The 16,286-nt window shown below is 37.3% G+C and overlaps 1 protein-coding gene across 1 annotated transcript; it reads right to left on the bottom strand.

Moving 5' to 3' along the window:
- Positions 1-2,195: 2,195 nt before the first annotated feature.
- Positions 2,196-15,482, bottom strand: LOC145769343 (cytochrome P450 4F5-like). The gene is made up of 11 exons (XM_082580954.1): positions 15,147-15,482; positions 14,490-14,631; positions 9,831-9,963; positions 9,554-9,715; positions 7,203-7,362; positions 6,352-6,510; positions 6,027-6,114; positions 5,128-5,230; positions 4,420-4,639; positions 3,761-3,843; positions 2,196-3,004 (listed from the first exon to the last, which is right to left on the bottom strand). Exons 1-11 carry the CDS (start codon positions 15,360-15,362, stop codon positions 2,830-2,832), a joined length of 1,641 nt encoding a protein of 546 aa, XP_082437080.1. The 5' UTR covers positions 15,363-15,482; the 3' UTR covers positions 2,196-2,829.
- Positions 15,483-16,286: the final 804 nt, after the last annotated feature.

Below are 16,286 nucleotides of genomic sequence, written 5' to 3'. Positions count from 1 at the left end.
CAAAAATTCAGAACCTGTGGAATGCGAAGACAGAAGAGCTGGTGGCCTTAACGTCAAAAAAGATGTCCCATTGGGAGATGGAGGCAAATTACCAGACGATGAAGATTCTTCTGCATGTTGAGTCAGCAAAGATGATTCAAGAAGAGCTGGGTCTTTCCGATCAGTCACCCGGGAAGGACAAAATTCGTGTTCTTCAAATATATCGGAGTTGAAGGGCCAGATTCCTGTGCAACGGAATCCTGACTGAATGTCATTTGGCGTTGTTGCCATTGGAAAAGAAGTTTAAACAAGCCCAGGAGCATCATAAATGGTCATGGTTTTTCCGGGGTTCATTTTCATCCACGCGTCACTGGCACTATTAACAAAATTTTCAGAGGTCCATAAACACTACAATAGAGCGGCTGAAGTTTGTGGCTGCAGTGAGGAGGCAACGAAAGAAGTATGATGCCATTTTGCTTACAAAAATATATGGCTGCAATTGTACGGTGGGAGCTTTGATTGTCGAGCAGAAACAAAATCTTTCGTTCAACTGTGACTTTAGTGTAACTAACAAAGGTTTTAAGGAAAATAAGGAAGTCGTCATGTTGCATCCATCCGGATTTGTTGCCGGAACCTATGCAGCCATAGGGACCATCTCGAACGAAATGATCGACATATCAAAATACAAATACAGTATAACCAATCTTTTGTCACGAAAATGTTTGGTTTGGTTTTGAATCTTTATCTTCGGACTGACAATGCCTTGATAGGTTATTCCTGGTAATTTCGCATACTTGTAGAGGCATTTGACGCAGGACCGATTACCGAGATTAGCAGAGTGAAGTTTTCCGATTGTTGAAGTGTTGTTGCCGGGGAATTATTCCATTCACTAGGTTCCGCTGAATGGAGAGCAGTCCTGAAATGCGTTGCTCAAGCGCACACCCCAAGAGTCCAACCAGCGCGGCGTGATCTTGAGCTGGGCGCGTAACCACTGAGCTAACGGGGCGGAAAAACGAAAACAAAAAGGCACACGAACTGCTGACTGTTAGTTTACGTTACGATACGTTACAAAAACGAAGCATTGATTTTAGTTTCTTTCAAGAGTATTTCAACAAACAACTTTACTCCAAATGACACAAACATCGAAATTTTTTGAGAAAAAGATATGGGCCTATACCGCTTTGACATAAGCTGTTTTCAAAATACGCTTTTGAAGACTAACATTTCAATAAAAAGTTTGAATTTATTGATTTGGCCTTAATAGTGTTTCTGCTGAGATATATCAAGACATTTCTAAATCCTCGTAGAGAATAAAATAATTTTGTAATCTCTTATGCAACTACAAAATTACCATTTAAGCAAAGAGTCAATGTTTATACAGTACAAATAGAATGAACTCACATTGAATGAACTCAGATCTTTCTAAAAACTCTTTGCTAGCTAAAATCAAAGACTGTCGTGGTGCTTATAACTTTGCCCATAAACCAAAGACCTGGCAGACAGGCTATTTGTTTTGTATAATCTCGTTTGCACCAACTTGGAATATGCTTTTGCTGTATTTAGAGTTGTAGCCTACAGTTCGTTAATAACTAAATGAGATTTTAGTGTAGCTGCCACATTGGCAGCTTATTGGTTCTTACTAGCAAAGCTGCAAACACAAGCGCTCATTTCAGGAGATGCTTTTCCTCACTTTCCTACGGTTAATTTTTTGGAACGTTGGTTTAGAATTGGCTTACAGAAATAAGTAGCTTACAATTAAGTTAAGAGATTGGAATCAGCTCATGCAAAGCGAGTTTCAAGTGTAAGCCTACGCGGTAAAGAAAAAAACAAAGGAGATTGCAGTGTAGCAACCAAGCCAAATTTCAAACTTATAGTTTTATTTCGGATTAAACCACGTTTTCACGTTTTGTTGCTTCTACCTTTTCTGTACTTCAAGCTATGTTTTAGCGTGGGTTGTTTTTCGATATGATGTTCAGAAACAAAAACAAACTGAACAGTGTTTCTTTTTATAAAAGGTAAAGATTGTTGGCTCACCTACACCGATTACTTATACTTACTTTGGCTATAACAACACAGCTAGGTGTTAATAGAGCCCTCCCAAATAAAATGCTAGGAATACACCCCTGGTGGTAGGCCTAAGTTCAGTCACGAGTAACCTGCATTGAACTTCCATACAGCATCTGAATTTACATAACAGTGCACATAAATTTTTGAATGTTTATCTGATAAAACGATTCAAACAATGTATTGTTTTTATAGTTTAATGATGTGACAAAACGTAATTAAATATTTACAACAGTAACAGCATCCCTCGTAAATTAATTAAAGTATAATAGGTTATCGATTGTTTTTGAAAAACGTATTACATGAATCTGGCAAGCTTTCTCCACTATTAAAATTTCTTTCAACCACTATTAAAAGTGTTATAGGCTAGTGTACGTTTCAACGATAGCGTTTTGATGCGCATGAAGATATATAAAAATAACCAAAACAGAGAATATTGAAAATAATGTTCTCCGTGACAAACGGTTCAGGGCAATGAGATTGACCGGGAGAGTCGTCTGGGCACGGCGCTAGGTCTCTTAGCAATACATTTGCTTTTCTTTGAATTGACAGGAACTGATATGTAGGCTATGCCAGTTTTCATTGGCAATTCTTTGAGAAAGGGCCAATTTACATTCTGCAATTAACTAAGTTTTAAAGTAGCCTACACACAATAGATTGCACAATCTGTCCTTTAAAATACATCGGTAAAAACCTTTCGAAATATTTTCAATTAAATCAGACCCTTCCAAAAGCTTGTAGGTCACAGAAACGTTAGTGTCTCTTTGTGCTTGAATAAAATTACTTTTACGATTCAACTTTTTTGACGATGAGATGGAGCCCATTTGCTGGTCGAGCAGTGATACCCATTGTTATTCGTGGATGAGGAGTGTCTGCGCCATAATGAAATTCGTAACGCCGGAGAACTTGAGCGACAAACACTTTCATTTGAATCATTGCAAAGCTTTGTCCAATGCAGTTTCTAAAAACACGAAATATATTATTTAGTAAGCTGTTTTTGTGAAGCACAATTGTTCAATGTTCATATTCAGCTAAGATTTGTTTTGCAAAATATCGGACTGTGCATCGTGTGTTTCGTGTGTTGCTTTTCTAAATCTTATTCAAGTTAATACACACGATATCAACTTATGACAAGCAAATCTTAATGATGCGTTGAAAAAAGATCATTCATTTTAAGAAAAACCCATTGCAGTCAGTCTCACCACCTGAAATTTTATTATGGCTGCTGACGCACAATGAGAAACAGTTAGGCCTGCCTTTTTCAAACGTGTAGAAAAAATTTCACACGGTGTTAGTTTAAGCAGATAAAACTTGAATAAACCATTTTGCTTAAAACTAAGACGGAAAGGACGTACATTTTCAAAAAAGGTAGTAAAAAATTTTGCTCAAAATTTTGTAGTTTTGATCAAAACGTTCTTTGGATCTAAAAATGTAGTTTTTTATGTTGAATCTTTGTGAAAATTCCCCGTTTACGTGGCAATGTTTTCCTGCAGATGTGTTTTACTGCATTTGTTTAGTAATAGTTAAAGCTTAGAGAACCGGGAGCATCGTTAGCATGACATTTATAACCTATCGGATGCTTTACTGAAAGTTTGGTGGTTTATTTGGTACGAGTTGCTTTCAATCATCAAAGCAACAACATTTGACGTAAAACCATTAATCATTATACTGTAGTGTACGCGTATTTCATATTAATTCGACCGTTAGTTTATATTACCTGGGTCCACCTGAGAATGGAATATAAGCAAAGGCTGGAATCTTGTCTATGTTATCGGAATTAAATCTCTCTGGATCAAATATCTGAAACAACAACTTGGTGAATTTCTAATTTATTTTATTTGTATAGCAGTTTTTGTTTTTTGTTACTGGGATAAAAGATTGGAAAAACTATTTTAAGGTATTTTAGCGAAATTTTATTTCTGAATTATTTAAATTTTGACATGATGTGATCAAAGAGGTAACATTCTCTTTATCTATCTCTTTTAAACTGTTTACCAAGAAACTTAAAAAGACTTCTTTCCAAAAGAAGTACCCAGATTTTTCACAACAGAAAAGAATCAATGGCCATTTATAAAGTCTGTTTCAACATTGTTGATTTTATTTATTGTGTACAATATGTCATTGTGGGTGTTTAGCATGCGTAAGTCATGGTAAATGTATTAAAATAAACGTTAAAAACAATAATTAAAAGTCATGGAGGCAATTCTGTTTCATCATCAGCAGATAGGGGCGATCAGTTACCAGTTTTAAAGAAAAATCACATCAATCACCAATGTATTTAGAACACGATCTATGGTTTGTTGACGTCACAAGCCTGGCAGAAAACCAGTTCGAATTTATTGTTTAAACTTTATCGAAATAAAGGAAGTAACTTGCTTCTGGATCATTCCATATGTGTGGGTTGTGGTGCAATGCAATGATACTGACAGCAGCTGGTGTTCCTTTCGGCATTAAAACCTTCTTCTTGCCATCTCTTGTCGGAAAAGAGAGGGCAACATCCTTTGAAAGAGTTCTTCCGACTTGGAAGACAGGAGGACGCATTCTCATGCTCTCTTTAATGCACTGCGTGACGTAAGTGAGCTTTGAAATATCTGATCTGGAAAGACGATGTGCAACATTTCAAAGTCTGGACACAATGATGAAGACAGAAAACGATGAAAACAGATTGATGCAACCTCTGCAGACAATGTAAAAATGACGAATTTTGCTGTCTAGATGAAAAAGCAACGATGTAAGGAAAACGTTTGAAAGTTTTTTGCTTGTTTATTGATGTTATGTCCGTATATTGTTTCGCGTGACCAAAAATAAAAAATAAAAAATTATCCATTGCCGCTAATCAGTTTTATATGTTTGTGGTATAACAAGTAAAATATCTACCAAAGCTTCATTATTTTTAGATTTGTTTACATTAAGGTGTCTGAAGTACATAGTTCAAATTATTGATAACACTAAATTGGAACAGCCTACGGCTTAAGCTTTATTCTGTCTATGTATACAAACTTGGAAAACGTTATATGTTCATATATCTGTCTCTATTCGAAAACTATTACAAAAAGGTCAGCATGCAAAAATTGGATGTCTTACTGGTCGAATTCTTCTTTGTCGCCCAAAACATTTTCAACTTCTTGTCGGCATTTATCTTGATATTCTTGGTGGGTTGAGAGATAATATAAAATCCAAGTAAGGGCTGAAATATATAAATAAATAAAATAAAAAATAAATTCGGTATAGTATTAGTATAGCATTTTTTTCATTTTTTTTAGTGGTTTTGGTAAGAAATTGCAAGATAACTCAGTGGTTACGCGCCCGACTCTAGATCAAGCGGCGCTGGTTCGGCTCTCGGAGTGTGCGCTTAAATAAAGCATTCAACGACTGCTCTCCATTCATTATTCTACCCAGTGGATGGAATAATTAACAGGCAACAACACTTCAACAATGGAAACTTCACTCTGTCAATCTCGGTGACCAGGCCAGAATCTGTGGTTCAAAGCCTTTACATGTACGCGAAATTGCCAGAATGAAGCTCTCAAAGAAGCGTTCTCAAACCGAGGACAAAGATATCACAATCAGTAGTAGTAGTCCAGTTTTAATCCGGTGATGTTCCCATTACCGAGGGTGGCAAGATTCATCTCCAAGTGCCGTAACTGCCTTCACACCCTGCCTCCACATCGATTTGTTTAACGCGTCCTCTCTTGTCAAGCCCACCTTGCTGCTTTCCTCCTTAACTTGCCTTTTCCACGTTTTCTTAGGTCTTCCTTGTTTTCTACGACCTTCCGCTTGCAACTCCAGCGCTCTTCTCAACACATCATCTTCATCCCTTCTCAAAACATGCCCATACCACCTCACTTCATTCGCTTTTGCCAAATGATCAACATTCTCATTCAACCCAAGCAAGTTCATAAGTTCTTCGGTATTCCTTTTTTCCATCAGCTTCATGCAATCTACATAAACTATATGAATCTATACAATCAATGAAATATAACCTGTAGCCACAGTTTCTTGTCCGGCTGAAAAAAAAGTTACCACTTCGTCGTTGATTGCATCGTCAGACATACCCTCTCCGTCTTCATCCTAAATAAAAATAAAACTTGATATCAATCACATGATGCATTTAGTTTGCAAATAAGCTAAGTTAGATGCTAACAGGTAAGAATCATGTTGATAAGTGTGAAGTTTCAAACGAGCATGAAACTACTTGAAGTTCTTTTGATTGCTGTTTTTCAGTTCATTGGACTCTAAATAGTTTATTCTATGTAAAAACATATTTTTATTTGATAATATATATGATATCAGTTTATCAGCTTTTACCCTTGCTTGAATTAAAATATCCAAAAAATCGAGATGCTTTCCTTTTCTTTTCCGAAACGCAGATGATTGGCCTGTTTCTTCGTTTGCAACGCTGCTGTCTTCAGCTTGGTTTTCGTAAGTGGTTGCTGCTTCCAGCAACTGTCGCCTTTCCTTTATCATCTGAAAACAAAGTTATGGCAACTCAATTTAGACGTTGGAGCAACGTTTCAATGTTTTCAAAACGTTTTCAAGATCTTCAATGTTCAAATGAAAACGTTGGAGCACGTTTCTTTTAGTAAGCTGATGAAGTTCTGGTGAAGCCATAGACTCCTTAAGTCTTAAGGAGTCTATGGGTGAAGCTAGCAGTGACTTTAAGCAGTAAGCAGTAAATATTAAGCATAATCTACTTGTATTTTAAAAAAAAAATGATAAAACAGTGGATCTAACTCGGTTAAACTGCACCCAAGTCTTTTTTAAATATAAGTCCCCGTAGACTAAACTTTGGGAAGAAAGTGGTAACCCAAAAAATGGTCACATAACGCCACTGGAAGCTATTAGGTCCAATCACCAGCTAGTGAAAAACCACTGATTACGAAACGTTAAAAAGCTGTTTTGCACCCAAATTAAAGAAAGCAAATATATACAAATGCAAAGTTACCACTTTCAAGATAAGGAAAACTCTTTGCATTTAAATTTGGAAGAGACATAACATAATAACACATCGGTGACTGAACAAGTTTTAAAGAATTTGATGGGGCTGACATAAATACTTCTTTGATTGCAAAATCTTTATGTGTATTACAAAAAAGACTTGTTACATTTTAATAGTTTAAAAACGTTGCTTTAATTTAAAAAGTAAAAGTGTGGTTTACTTTTGCTCCTTCACTGTGAACAGTTTCAACGGCTTTGTTGAATTTGCGTCCACTTTCACTTCTATTGTAGATGAAGTCTATCCACAACAAAGGGCGAGAAAATCTATAGAGTAGTTCAGTGGAAAATGTTTGCACTCCTTCGATATACGGAACATTTTTTCTGAAAGTAAAGAATATACTGTATGTGTAAATGTTGCAAATTTGCAAACAATACCAGCAGAAAAACAGGTTATTCTTCGATAATGGAAACTCAGCAATGTATTTTGAAAGATTGCTTCAATGTTTGACCACAATTAGCTTCGGAATAAACAAGTAATTTTTTAAAACAAAAAGTAACAATGGAAGCAAGGCAGTATTGCAAGCATTTTATTTTAGGCTTGTCAATCTATTGAAGTTTATGTTTGATTTGTAAGGTAGTGCAGTTAGTGCTTGACTGTTAGTGTTAATCATTAACATTATTTATAAAATGTAATATCCTCTTCTCATGTCATTACTTAGGCAATGCATTAGGTATTTAAGCTTAGGCATTTACTATTTACAAATTGAATACATCAGTTAGGCTACAGCTGTAGAGTAGAGACAGTGCCGGTCTTTGGGTTGTGCAAACCGTGCGATCGCACAGGGCCCACAAATTGGGGGCCCGCAATTTACTCAGAAAATGCAGTAATTTTTGTCATTTCCAATGGAAAAAATTCAATTCGATTCACAAGAAGGTGCCGGTATCCGTGAAGTCAGTCGCGGCTTTAATAAGGAGTCCTTGCTGCACAGGTACATACTCAAATTGTTTTAAACATGCTCTCAGAATGCACCAAATTCAAAGTATTTTTTCAAAGTCTTTGGTATGACTAGGCAGGGTATCGAACTCGTGCCTATCGAGTTAAACAAAAAAGCTAACACTCTAGCCATTAAGCCACCGAGTATGTAATACAGTATTTATACAAGCCTCAGCCATTTGTAAATTGGAGCATTATGTTCTTACTTATGAAATCTCACAAAGACCCATATTCACCAGCAACCCCCTTTGGGAATGCAAGCCAGAGTTTGAGATCTGGATTAGGCAAGTTGCTATTTAACATCTTTACAATAACATTGTAAGCTCAGTTTTTATCGCGTTGTTGAGACAGAGAGAAAAACTAAAACCAGTGCCATTAAAATGTCTTAGCAGTAATCTGACGGGAGTGAACAACTGAACAATAATATTAGAACTTTCTGTACCAAACACATTGCCTTTTTAGCCAACTGCACACTCTTTCAAGCAATAACGTCTTTGTCTTGGTAGATTCTAAACCGTTTGGTGATGCCGTCATAAAATCAACTAAATCAAACTAGCACTGCAGGCCTCGAAATTCACGGCGGACGTGTCCGCCGTTACAGCATGTGATGTCCGAGGGAAGTACCATCTAGATCGGTCACATTTGTCGGCCGAGAACTAACACAGGAACTAGCGATACAAATCGTCATTGCATAGCACGAACAACTGTTGCGAGAATACAATTTCCCGCGCATTCTAGCGCGCATCTAGAAAATGAAAATACTGTATCTCTTTTAGCTTCCATTCAAGCAGGAAAACTTTCGATTTTTACGTTGTTTCAACGATTGATGACATTGAATCAGCGTAACAAAAGTGAATTCTTCGCCAAAAATCGATGGGAGTACCGTACTTCTACACTAATCACGCGCAACTTAGTTCAAGTCTTCCGTCACAACGTCTGGCTTTGATCTCCGAGTAATATCGATAAGGCAAGGTTGGTTACAAAATTAGATTATGCGAGTAGGCTGTTACAGCAAGATGCAAAAAAATTTGTTTTAGTAATACAGTAAGAAAAGGTCAAGGAAAAATTCACTTTCGCTCACTTGACACGCAAAAATGAACCTAGAAAGAGCCTAGTGAAACTTTGCACATCAGAAAATAGTAGCGTTAGTGTAGAAGTTTTCCAACTCGTGCCCAGAGCATTGTGACGTAAGAAGCCACACGATCTCGATCGGTGGATTAATCAGTTATGCGGCGTAGCATCTGCATGGCGCTTTGACTTTTCAAGCGCACGTCGTTGGTCTGATGAAAGCCTTTCAGAGTGACTTCACTAAAATTTTAAAAAGCCTTCTAAACTATAGCTATAGTTCTCAAATGGCGAAAGAATTATCAAGATAAAGTGATTAAGCGTGACGATCGACGTTAAAACTGGTGTGTCCGCCGAGATAGCTGCTCAGACCGGACACGTTGTCCGCCGTCAACAAAAACGAATTTCGTGGCCTGCATTGCCAACATTTCACCAAAATACCTGAAATTCAAAAACTACAGTAAAATTGCGATCCAAGCTTTTACAGTTTTGCTTCGTCTACTTTTATCTTACCCTGACTCATGTTGAGCCTTTTGTGACATGACGCATTCCATCATATTATTGAACGAAACATTGGAAAGTGACAGAGTGACGTCAGAAGGTTTTCCAGTCTGGGCAAGGTCCTTGCAAACATCCAAAAACTCTTTGCAATTTTTGTTGAAAATTTTGGTGTACCTAACAAAACACGACATTTTTTTGCAATTTTTGCAGATTATAGCGTTTGTATTGATGCTTGTTTCTGAAGGCTTGAAAACACAAGCACAGTAACCATATAGCAAACAAAACTTACGCCTTGAGAATTTCGAAATGAAATATCGGGGTCAAAAGCCGACGATGACGTTTCCACAAAGGGCCATGTGACGTAATCAAGCCTTCGCGTAAAGCCGTTTTTGCAAATCGAATGTAGAAATATGATTTTGGATCTGAAAAGTAGAACTACTGATTACAATGCACCTTTAAAACGTTTGTAAATTATATTATTGGTTTCGTACTCAATTAATTACACTTGAAGTTAGAAAGTTAGACCAGAAGTATTAATATAGCGGAATTGAACAACCTCTTTACAGCAGCTTATATATCTATCTACAGCAGGGGTCACCAAACTTTTTTCTCTGAGGGCCGGATTGCTGCGAGATTAACAGCTGCTGGCCGGATGCAAATTGTGAAAAGATATCAACTATTTAGAATCTCCATTGACTTGAATTGAGCACAATAAACAACAAAAGTCAGCGGTGGAATGGCAAAGTTGTGATGAAAATCGAAAGGTTGCTAGAAAAGTTATCCCCTTCTGTGATACACTACAGGGCATCGTGCTCTTAAAAAAACATTACATCTTTCCAAATTTGGCCTAAGCTGTCCCCATTTGTGGTTGCCTAATGATAAACAGCAACGTCAGTCCTTTACAAAAAGTTTGGTAACTTTTTTCCTTAACAGTTGTAGTACAGCTGTTATTTCCGCAGCACGTGGCCGGCCGGATAAAATCAGTTCGCGGGCTGGTTCCGGCCCGCGGGCCATAGTTTGGTGACCCCTGATCTACAGCATTGTTAGCATCTTTGTTAACGATTAAGCTCTCAAAGAAGCTTTGTCAGTCCGAGGATAAAAATGCCCTCAACAATTGTCTAAAAAGGTCGTGATAATGCTTAAACATTCTGCAATGCTCGCCTTGCAGTGTAGCCTATAGTCTAGGAAATATTGTCAACCTGGAGTGGTGAAAAGATAAACCCTTGGCCAGGGGTGTTTTTCTAGTATTATATTTGAACGATTCTGTAAATTTTTTAATCTGCAATGGTATGAACCAGTAACGAAAGCGCCCCAGAGCCCCTTCATCCAATTTTTTTTTTCATTTTGGGGGGAGGGGGCTGATACCCACGAGCCTTCCCCAGATTTCCAATTGCAAGAAGATCTTTATGATAAATTTTAGTCAATTCGATTAACCTTATGAGAAATGCACGTTTTTCAGTCCATTTTGAAAAACATTTTTAGACTATAGGCACTGTATGTGCAATCAGTGGTATAGTCTACATTATGACGTCACAAATATACCAACTTCAGTTATTATGTCACAGCTTGTTCGACGATTGTATTCCCGTGTCACCACAAAACAAATGTATGCAAATTGATATATCATATTTCTAATGGTTACAGATTCAACGAAATCCTTCTCTTTGATTTAAAGAAGTTGATATTTTTGTGCAGCTTAACCCTTAAACGCCTATGTGTTTCACCAACCATTATTACCTATCTGGGTCTCAAATGACCCGGCCTGTTAAAGGGCATTGCTTTATCTTTCAATTTGTACATCTTTCTCAAATATGGTTATGAAACAAATCACAGTGTTGCAAGTTCACTATTATACACTCCAAAGCATAATACTTTGTAAAGAACTAACAAAATTTGAAATAATTGCAAATGTAACATTTTTTTTTGTGCAAAAGTAACCGAATTTAAGATCAACATTGCAAACTGTTAACAACAGAAAAAAATTGAAATAATGTGTAACTTCAAAACTCAACAAAAACGGAAAGAAAAGCAATAAATTGCAGTTTACTAGGTGCTCTAATGTAGTAGCCATGATGACGCTAAGCACAAGAATCATGCTGCACAATAGGAGCATAAAACCGTGACTTGTTGGTGATCGATACAACACGGCTCATTACACTCCTCGCACACATGAGGTGTTTTACGATCCAGAGAAGATGGACAGATGTGGCACCGCCGTCTTTTATGCTTTCCACCCTCATGTGTAGCTGATAATTGAGAAGAATCGATGTCAATTTTGTATCCACATTTTTGCAGCGATAATTTAGCAGCTCTTGGAAGCTGTTTTACTTGCACTCGACGTTGCAGCCATGGATGAAGCAAACTCATACCTAACTTTTCCAGAAATATTCAGCGTCGATGACTTGCTCCTTTTTCCCTTCCTGGAAATTTAGCTCGGAAGACCACCATGCTATTGATACCGGCAATATGGAGGCAGTTGTAGAAGTAGACAAGTGGCCAGCGCTTTGTCCTTTTCTGCACACTGTAGTTGTGACAAAGTTGATCAACTTTGTCAACAGCTGCTTTAGTAGCATTATAGTCTTGTATCATGTCAGGCAAACCTTTATCTGCATCAATTTTGTTATTATTATGCATAGTTGATAGTAAAACTACAACTTTGTTTTTCCTTGGCACATACGATACTAACGTTTGCCTGTCACTAAAGCCAAACAAGCTTGATCCAACCCTTCTCGTCTTGTTGCAAATTCAACGGGAAGTTCTCGCCTATTTTTTTTCATCGTACCGAGCAAGGGGATTTGTTTCTGGAGTAAGTCAGCAGCAAGCTGGAACTGGTGAACCAATTATCAGTTGTTATATTGACTCCAGAAAACTGCAGTGGGTTAGAAAGGAATTTCACAACATCAGCTGACAAGCCAACGTTCCTCTGATTTCCTTGGCGTCCAATATATGGCATCCCATTAAATGTGTAGCCTATGAGGCAGTCGCGCAACAAAAAGAGCTTCATTCCGTACTTGTCCGGCTTGCTGGGCATGTATTGTCTAAACCTACAGCGACCTCGAAATGGTATCAGTTGTTCATCTACGGTTAGATACGCACTAACAGTATAATATTTTCTGCAATTTGCAATAAACTGTTCCCACATTTTTCGAAAAGGAGCAAACTAATCATCCGTGTTACGATCTTCACTTAATATTTGTGTTACTTTAAAAAGTTACTGCTGGCAAAATAAACTGTTTTTCAAAAAAAGTTGCACTATTACCTAACATGGGTCTCTAGAGACCCTATAAGTTTTTTCTTCTAAAACAGCAGTAACTATTTTATCAGTGGAATATTTTTAAAATTATCAATGTGAAATGGACGAAGAATAAATGCTTTGAGAATACTGGAAGTCACACAGAATATAGCTAGATGTCCCAAAAGATATGGGGGAAGTAAAGACAGCTTGGGTCACTAGAGACCCACATAGGCGTTTAAGGGTTAAATTGGTATAGGCTATCGGTGAATAGTTTCAACTACCGAAACATGATAGCAAAAGTGTTTTTTTTATGGAAAAATTGTAAATAAATTGATACTTAACTTGGCAAAAGGCTTTTTGATTCTATCGTAGGAAAAAACTTTCACTCCTTCTACCTGTTACCTTTTGTAATTTATTGAAATAATTAAAAAAATGCAAGAAAAATGTTTTGTTTGTTTATTATAATGATGTCATTTAATGCAATCTAATTTCCAAAACTTGGTACAGAAAATCTAATATGTCTAACACATATAAAACAAAATTTTATACCAACTTATGCAATAATATCTTTCTTAGTAAAATGGGACGCCCCGTGATTGGGCACCCTCGCTCCACCTACGAGAGCATAAAACTTTTTTTTTGTGAAACGCCACATGTTAATGGTTTTAGGCTATCTACCACAGCAAGATGGTTTCGAGGCGTTATTAATGTAACATTTTAAAAATCAACAAGTTTTAAGTGTTTTTAACTGAGTCAAGGTGCAATCCATAATATTGCATCTTAAAATTTTACTTTAAATTTGCCGTTATGTTTAACGACTTGTGCAGTCGCTCGCAGTCTCGCAGTCGAGAGCCTGCATGTTCGACTCCAGCCACCCGCACTTGCTGTTGTTTCTCTGGGCAAGAAACTTTACGATAATTGCCTCTACCTAGTGATCGATTTCGAGTAATGGGTCATGGACTTCTAAATAGTAGTATCTGGACTGGAAACTCAGTGGGCAACATGAGGCCAAACAGTTGGTACAACAGTTGGCCAACAGTAGGCCAACAGCCAAGTAACTAACCCTGTTGGCCCACTGTTGGCCAACTGTTGTACCAACTGTTTGGCCTCATGTTGCCCACTTAGTTTCCAGTCCAGATACTACTATTTAGAAGTCCATGAATGGGTAGTACCAAATTTAAGTCATAAGTTAAGTAGACAACCGGAAACAGACATTGCTGTCGGCTGCAGCGTGGGTCAGGTGTATGTCGGAAGGCGTACACCGATGCATAGCGCTCAAGTCCGCTTTCCCGCAATGCAGGATAAAGATAAACAAACAAACAAACACTACGCAAGAATACGTCATGGATCAACATTAAAACATGCATTTTGAAAATCAAAACTAGACTTAAAAGGAGCTCAATCATTATTAAAATATGGCAGGCTAAATACTGTAATCATAGATACAATTATTTCTTTGTAGACTAAGCTTAAAGGTTTCCTGATTTTTTTGGTGTTAAAAACGATGTTTTTTTTATTTTGTTTTAAAATAACAGGAATAAAAATTAGAATTCTAGGTTTTGTTATCAATTTCATGTGGAAAAGTCACATGCTTAGGAACCGGCCACCTAGAGAGAGATACTATTATCTTAGTGGGCATATTCTTTGAAGTCACACTTTTAACCAACAAAATACTTTTCTATAGTAGCTTTGTGTTATGACTGTGTTACTCACGTGAGTATGATAAAAGTACTTTAACCACATCTGGATGATACACTTGAATAGTTCCAAAAAATCCCATGTAATGAGTGCACATGGCGGGAAATTCTTTGCATCTTTCTATCGTATTCATTAATCCCTCATGCATGTAGCCGTACTGCAACACCAAATAAAAATGTTAGTTTAATCTCGATTAGCAGCGGATTATATTTTGCTATCAACAAAGAAGAAAACTTATCGAAATAAAAGTTTCTGTGCTTTTCCTAAGGAAACTAAAAGTAAAGTGTACAAGACAGGCGCGGATTTATGGAGGGGGCCCAGGGGGCCCGGGCCCCCCCCGAAATTTTGTGAAAAATTGTAGAAATTGTATGTTTCCGCATCAAATGGTTTGATATGCTTCTAAACAGCTGATATTAGTCCCTCGGCATCACAATTGATGAAAATGGTTGTTTTAATGTCTATTTTATAGCATATCGTATATGTCGTAGTATCATTGTTCATATCTGTTTAGCTTTTTCTTTCTTTTTAATTGATTTTCAAATTTTCTGGCCCCCCCCGAAAAAAACTCTTAGATTCGCGCCTGGTACAAGATGCTTATCGTCTTCTGGAGATGACGTATTTGTTTAAATGCAATGACAAGTTGTAGACTGTAGTAGATATAGGCTATCTTACTTTCTTGGCATGTCCAAAAAACCAATGTCCGCTTGGATTTCCGATTTCCATGGAAACATTTCGAAAAGATTTCCATGATTTTAATCTTGGACCTATCACTGTTGAGATGAAATACGTTGTGATTCCAAGAGTAAGTAGGTCAGCAAACAATGTTTGAAAAAGAAATCCGCTTCCAGTTTGAAAAAGGGAATTGGTGATTGACCCCGACACAGTCATGTTTGAACTATCAATTAGTGAAACTAGATGCCCAAAGTTACCTTGCAACCTTATTATGTCAGTAAAGTCATCTGCAATACAAAATAAAAGAGAGTAGGCTTGCAAGTTCGCATGTTATTTTTTGTGGTCAATGATTTGCTTCGTTCAAAGTGCCAATAATTTGATCGATTAATTGTGGAATCTATATTTTGTTCCTGTAAAAGCTTCTTTGGAAGCTTGAGCCTGGCAATTTTGCATGCTTGTAAAGGGGAACCAACTCAGTGGCCGAGTGGTTTCGCCTTCCATTCTGGTGCTGGTTGATCTGAGATCGATTGCAGGTCGGGTCCAACCGAAGCGGTACCGATTGTCTTCTTTCTTGCATAACGCAGTGAGTGTAAGTCGGGCAACAATGTGATGATAACCTAAACTTGATATAAAATTTATTATGAGCCTTGTTGCTGAAAGACCTTTAGCAACAATAAATAAAACCATAACATTACTCTTATTACTTATACAGGTTTCGAACTACTGACACATGCTCGGTCACCAAATGTATGGACTTTTTTGCTTGTGAATTATTTCATCAACCAGGTCCTGCTGAATGGAGAACTGTCCTTAAAACGGGTTGCTCAAGCGCATATATCCCTTGAGCTGAACCGCCGTTGGTTAATTTTGCCGTTTTGTTGTTTACAAAGTCTGGCGCTTAATCAACCCAGCTATTAAAAAATTGAGTTGGAAAAAATTTCGGCCACCTACTTAAGGCTGAGCAGTCACTACAGCAAAACTAGCATTTGTGACTTGCCTGCCATATCTGTGTAGCTGTAAAAGTAACTTATAGCGGCAGTTGACTGCCAATATGTTTGCGACTGCCTGTATGAGTTAGTCGATCACTTTCAGCTAAATGACTTCCCAGCCAGAAAATTAGACATTTTTTAAATTTAATTT

This window comes from Aplidium turbinatum, chromosome 4 (genome assembly GCF_918807975.1).
Source record: "Aplidium turbinatum chromosome 4, kaAplTurb1.1, whole genome shotgun sequence".
Classification (NCBI taxonomy): domain Eukaryota; kingdom Metazoa; phylum Chordata; class Ascidiacea; order Aplousobranchia; family Polyclinidae; genus Aplidium; species Aplidium turbinatum.
This window is presented reverse-complemented; position numbering and strand designations above follow the sequence as displayed.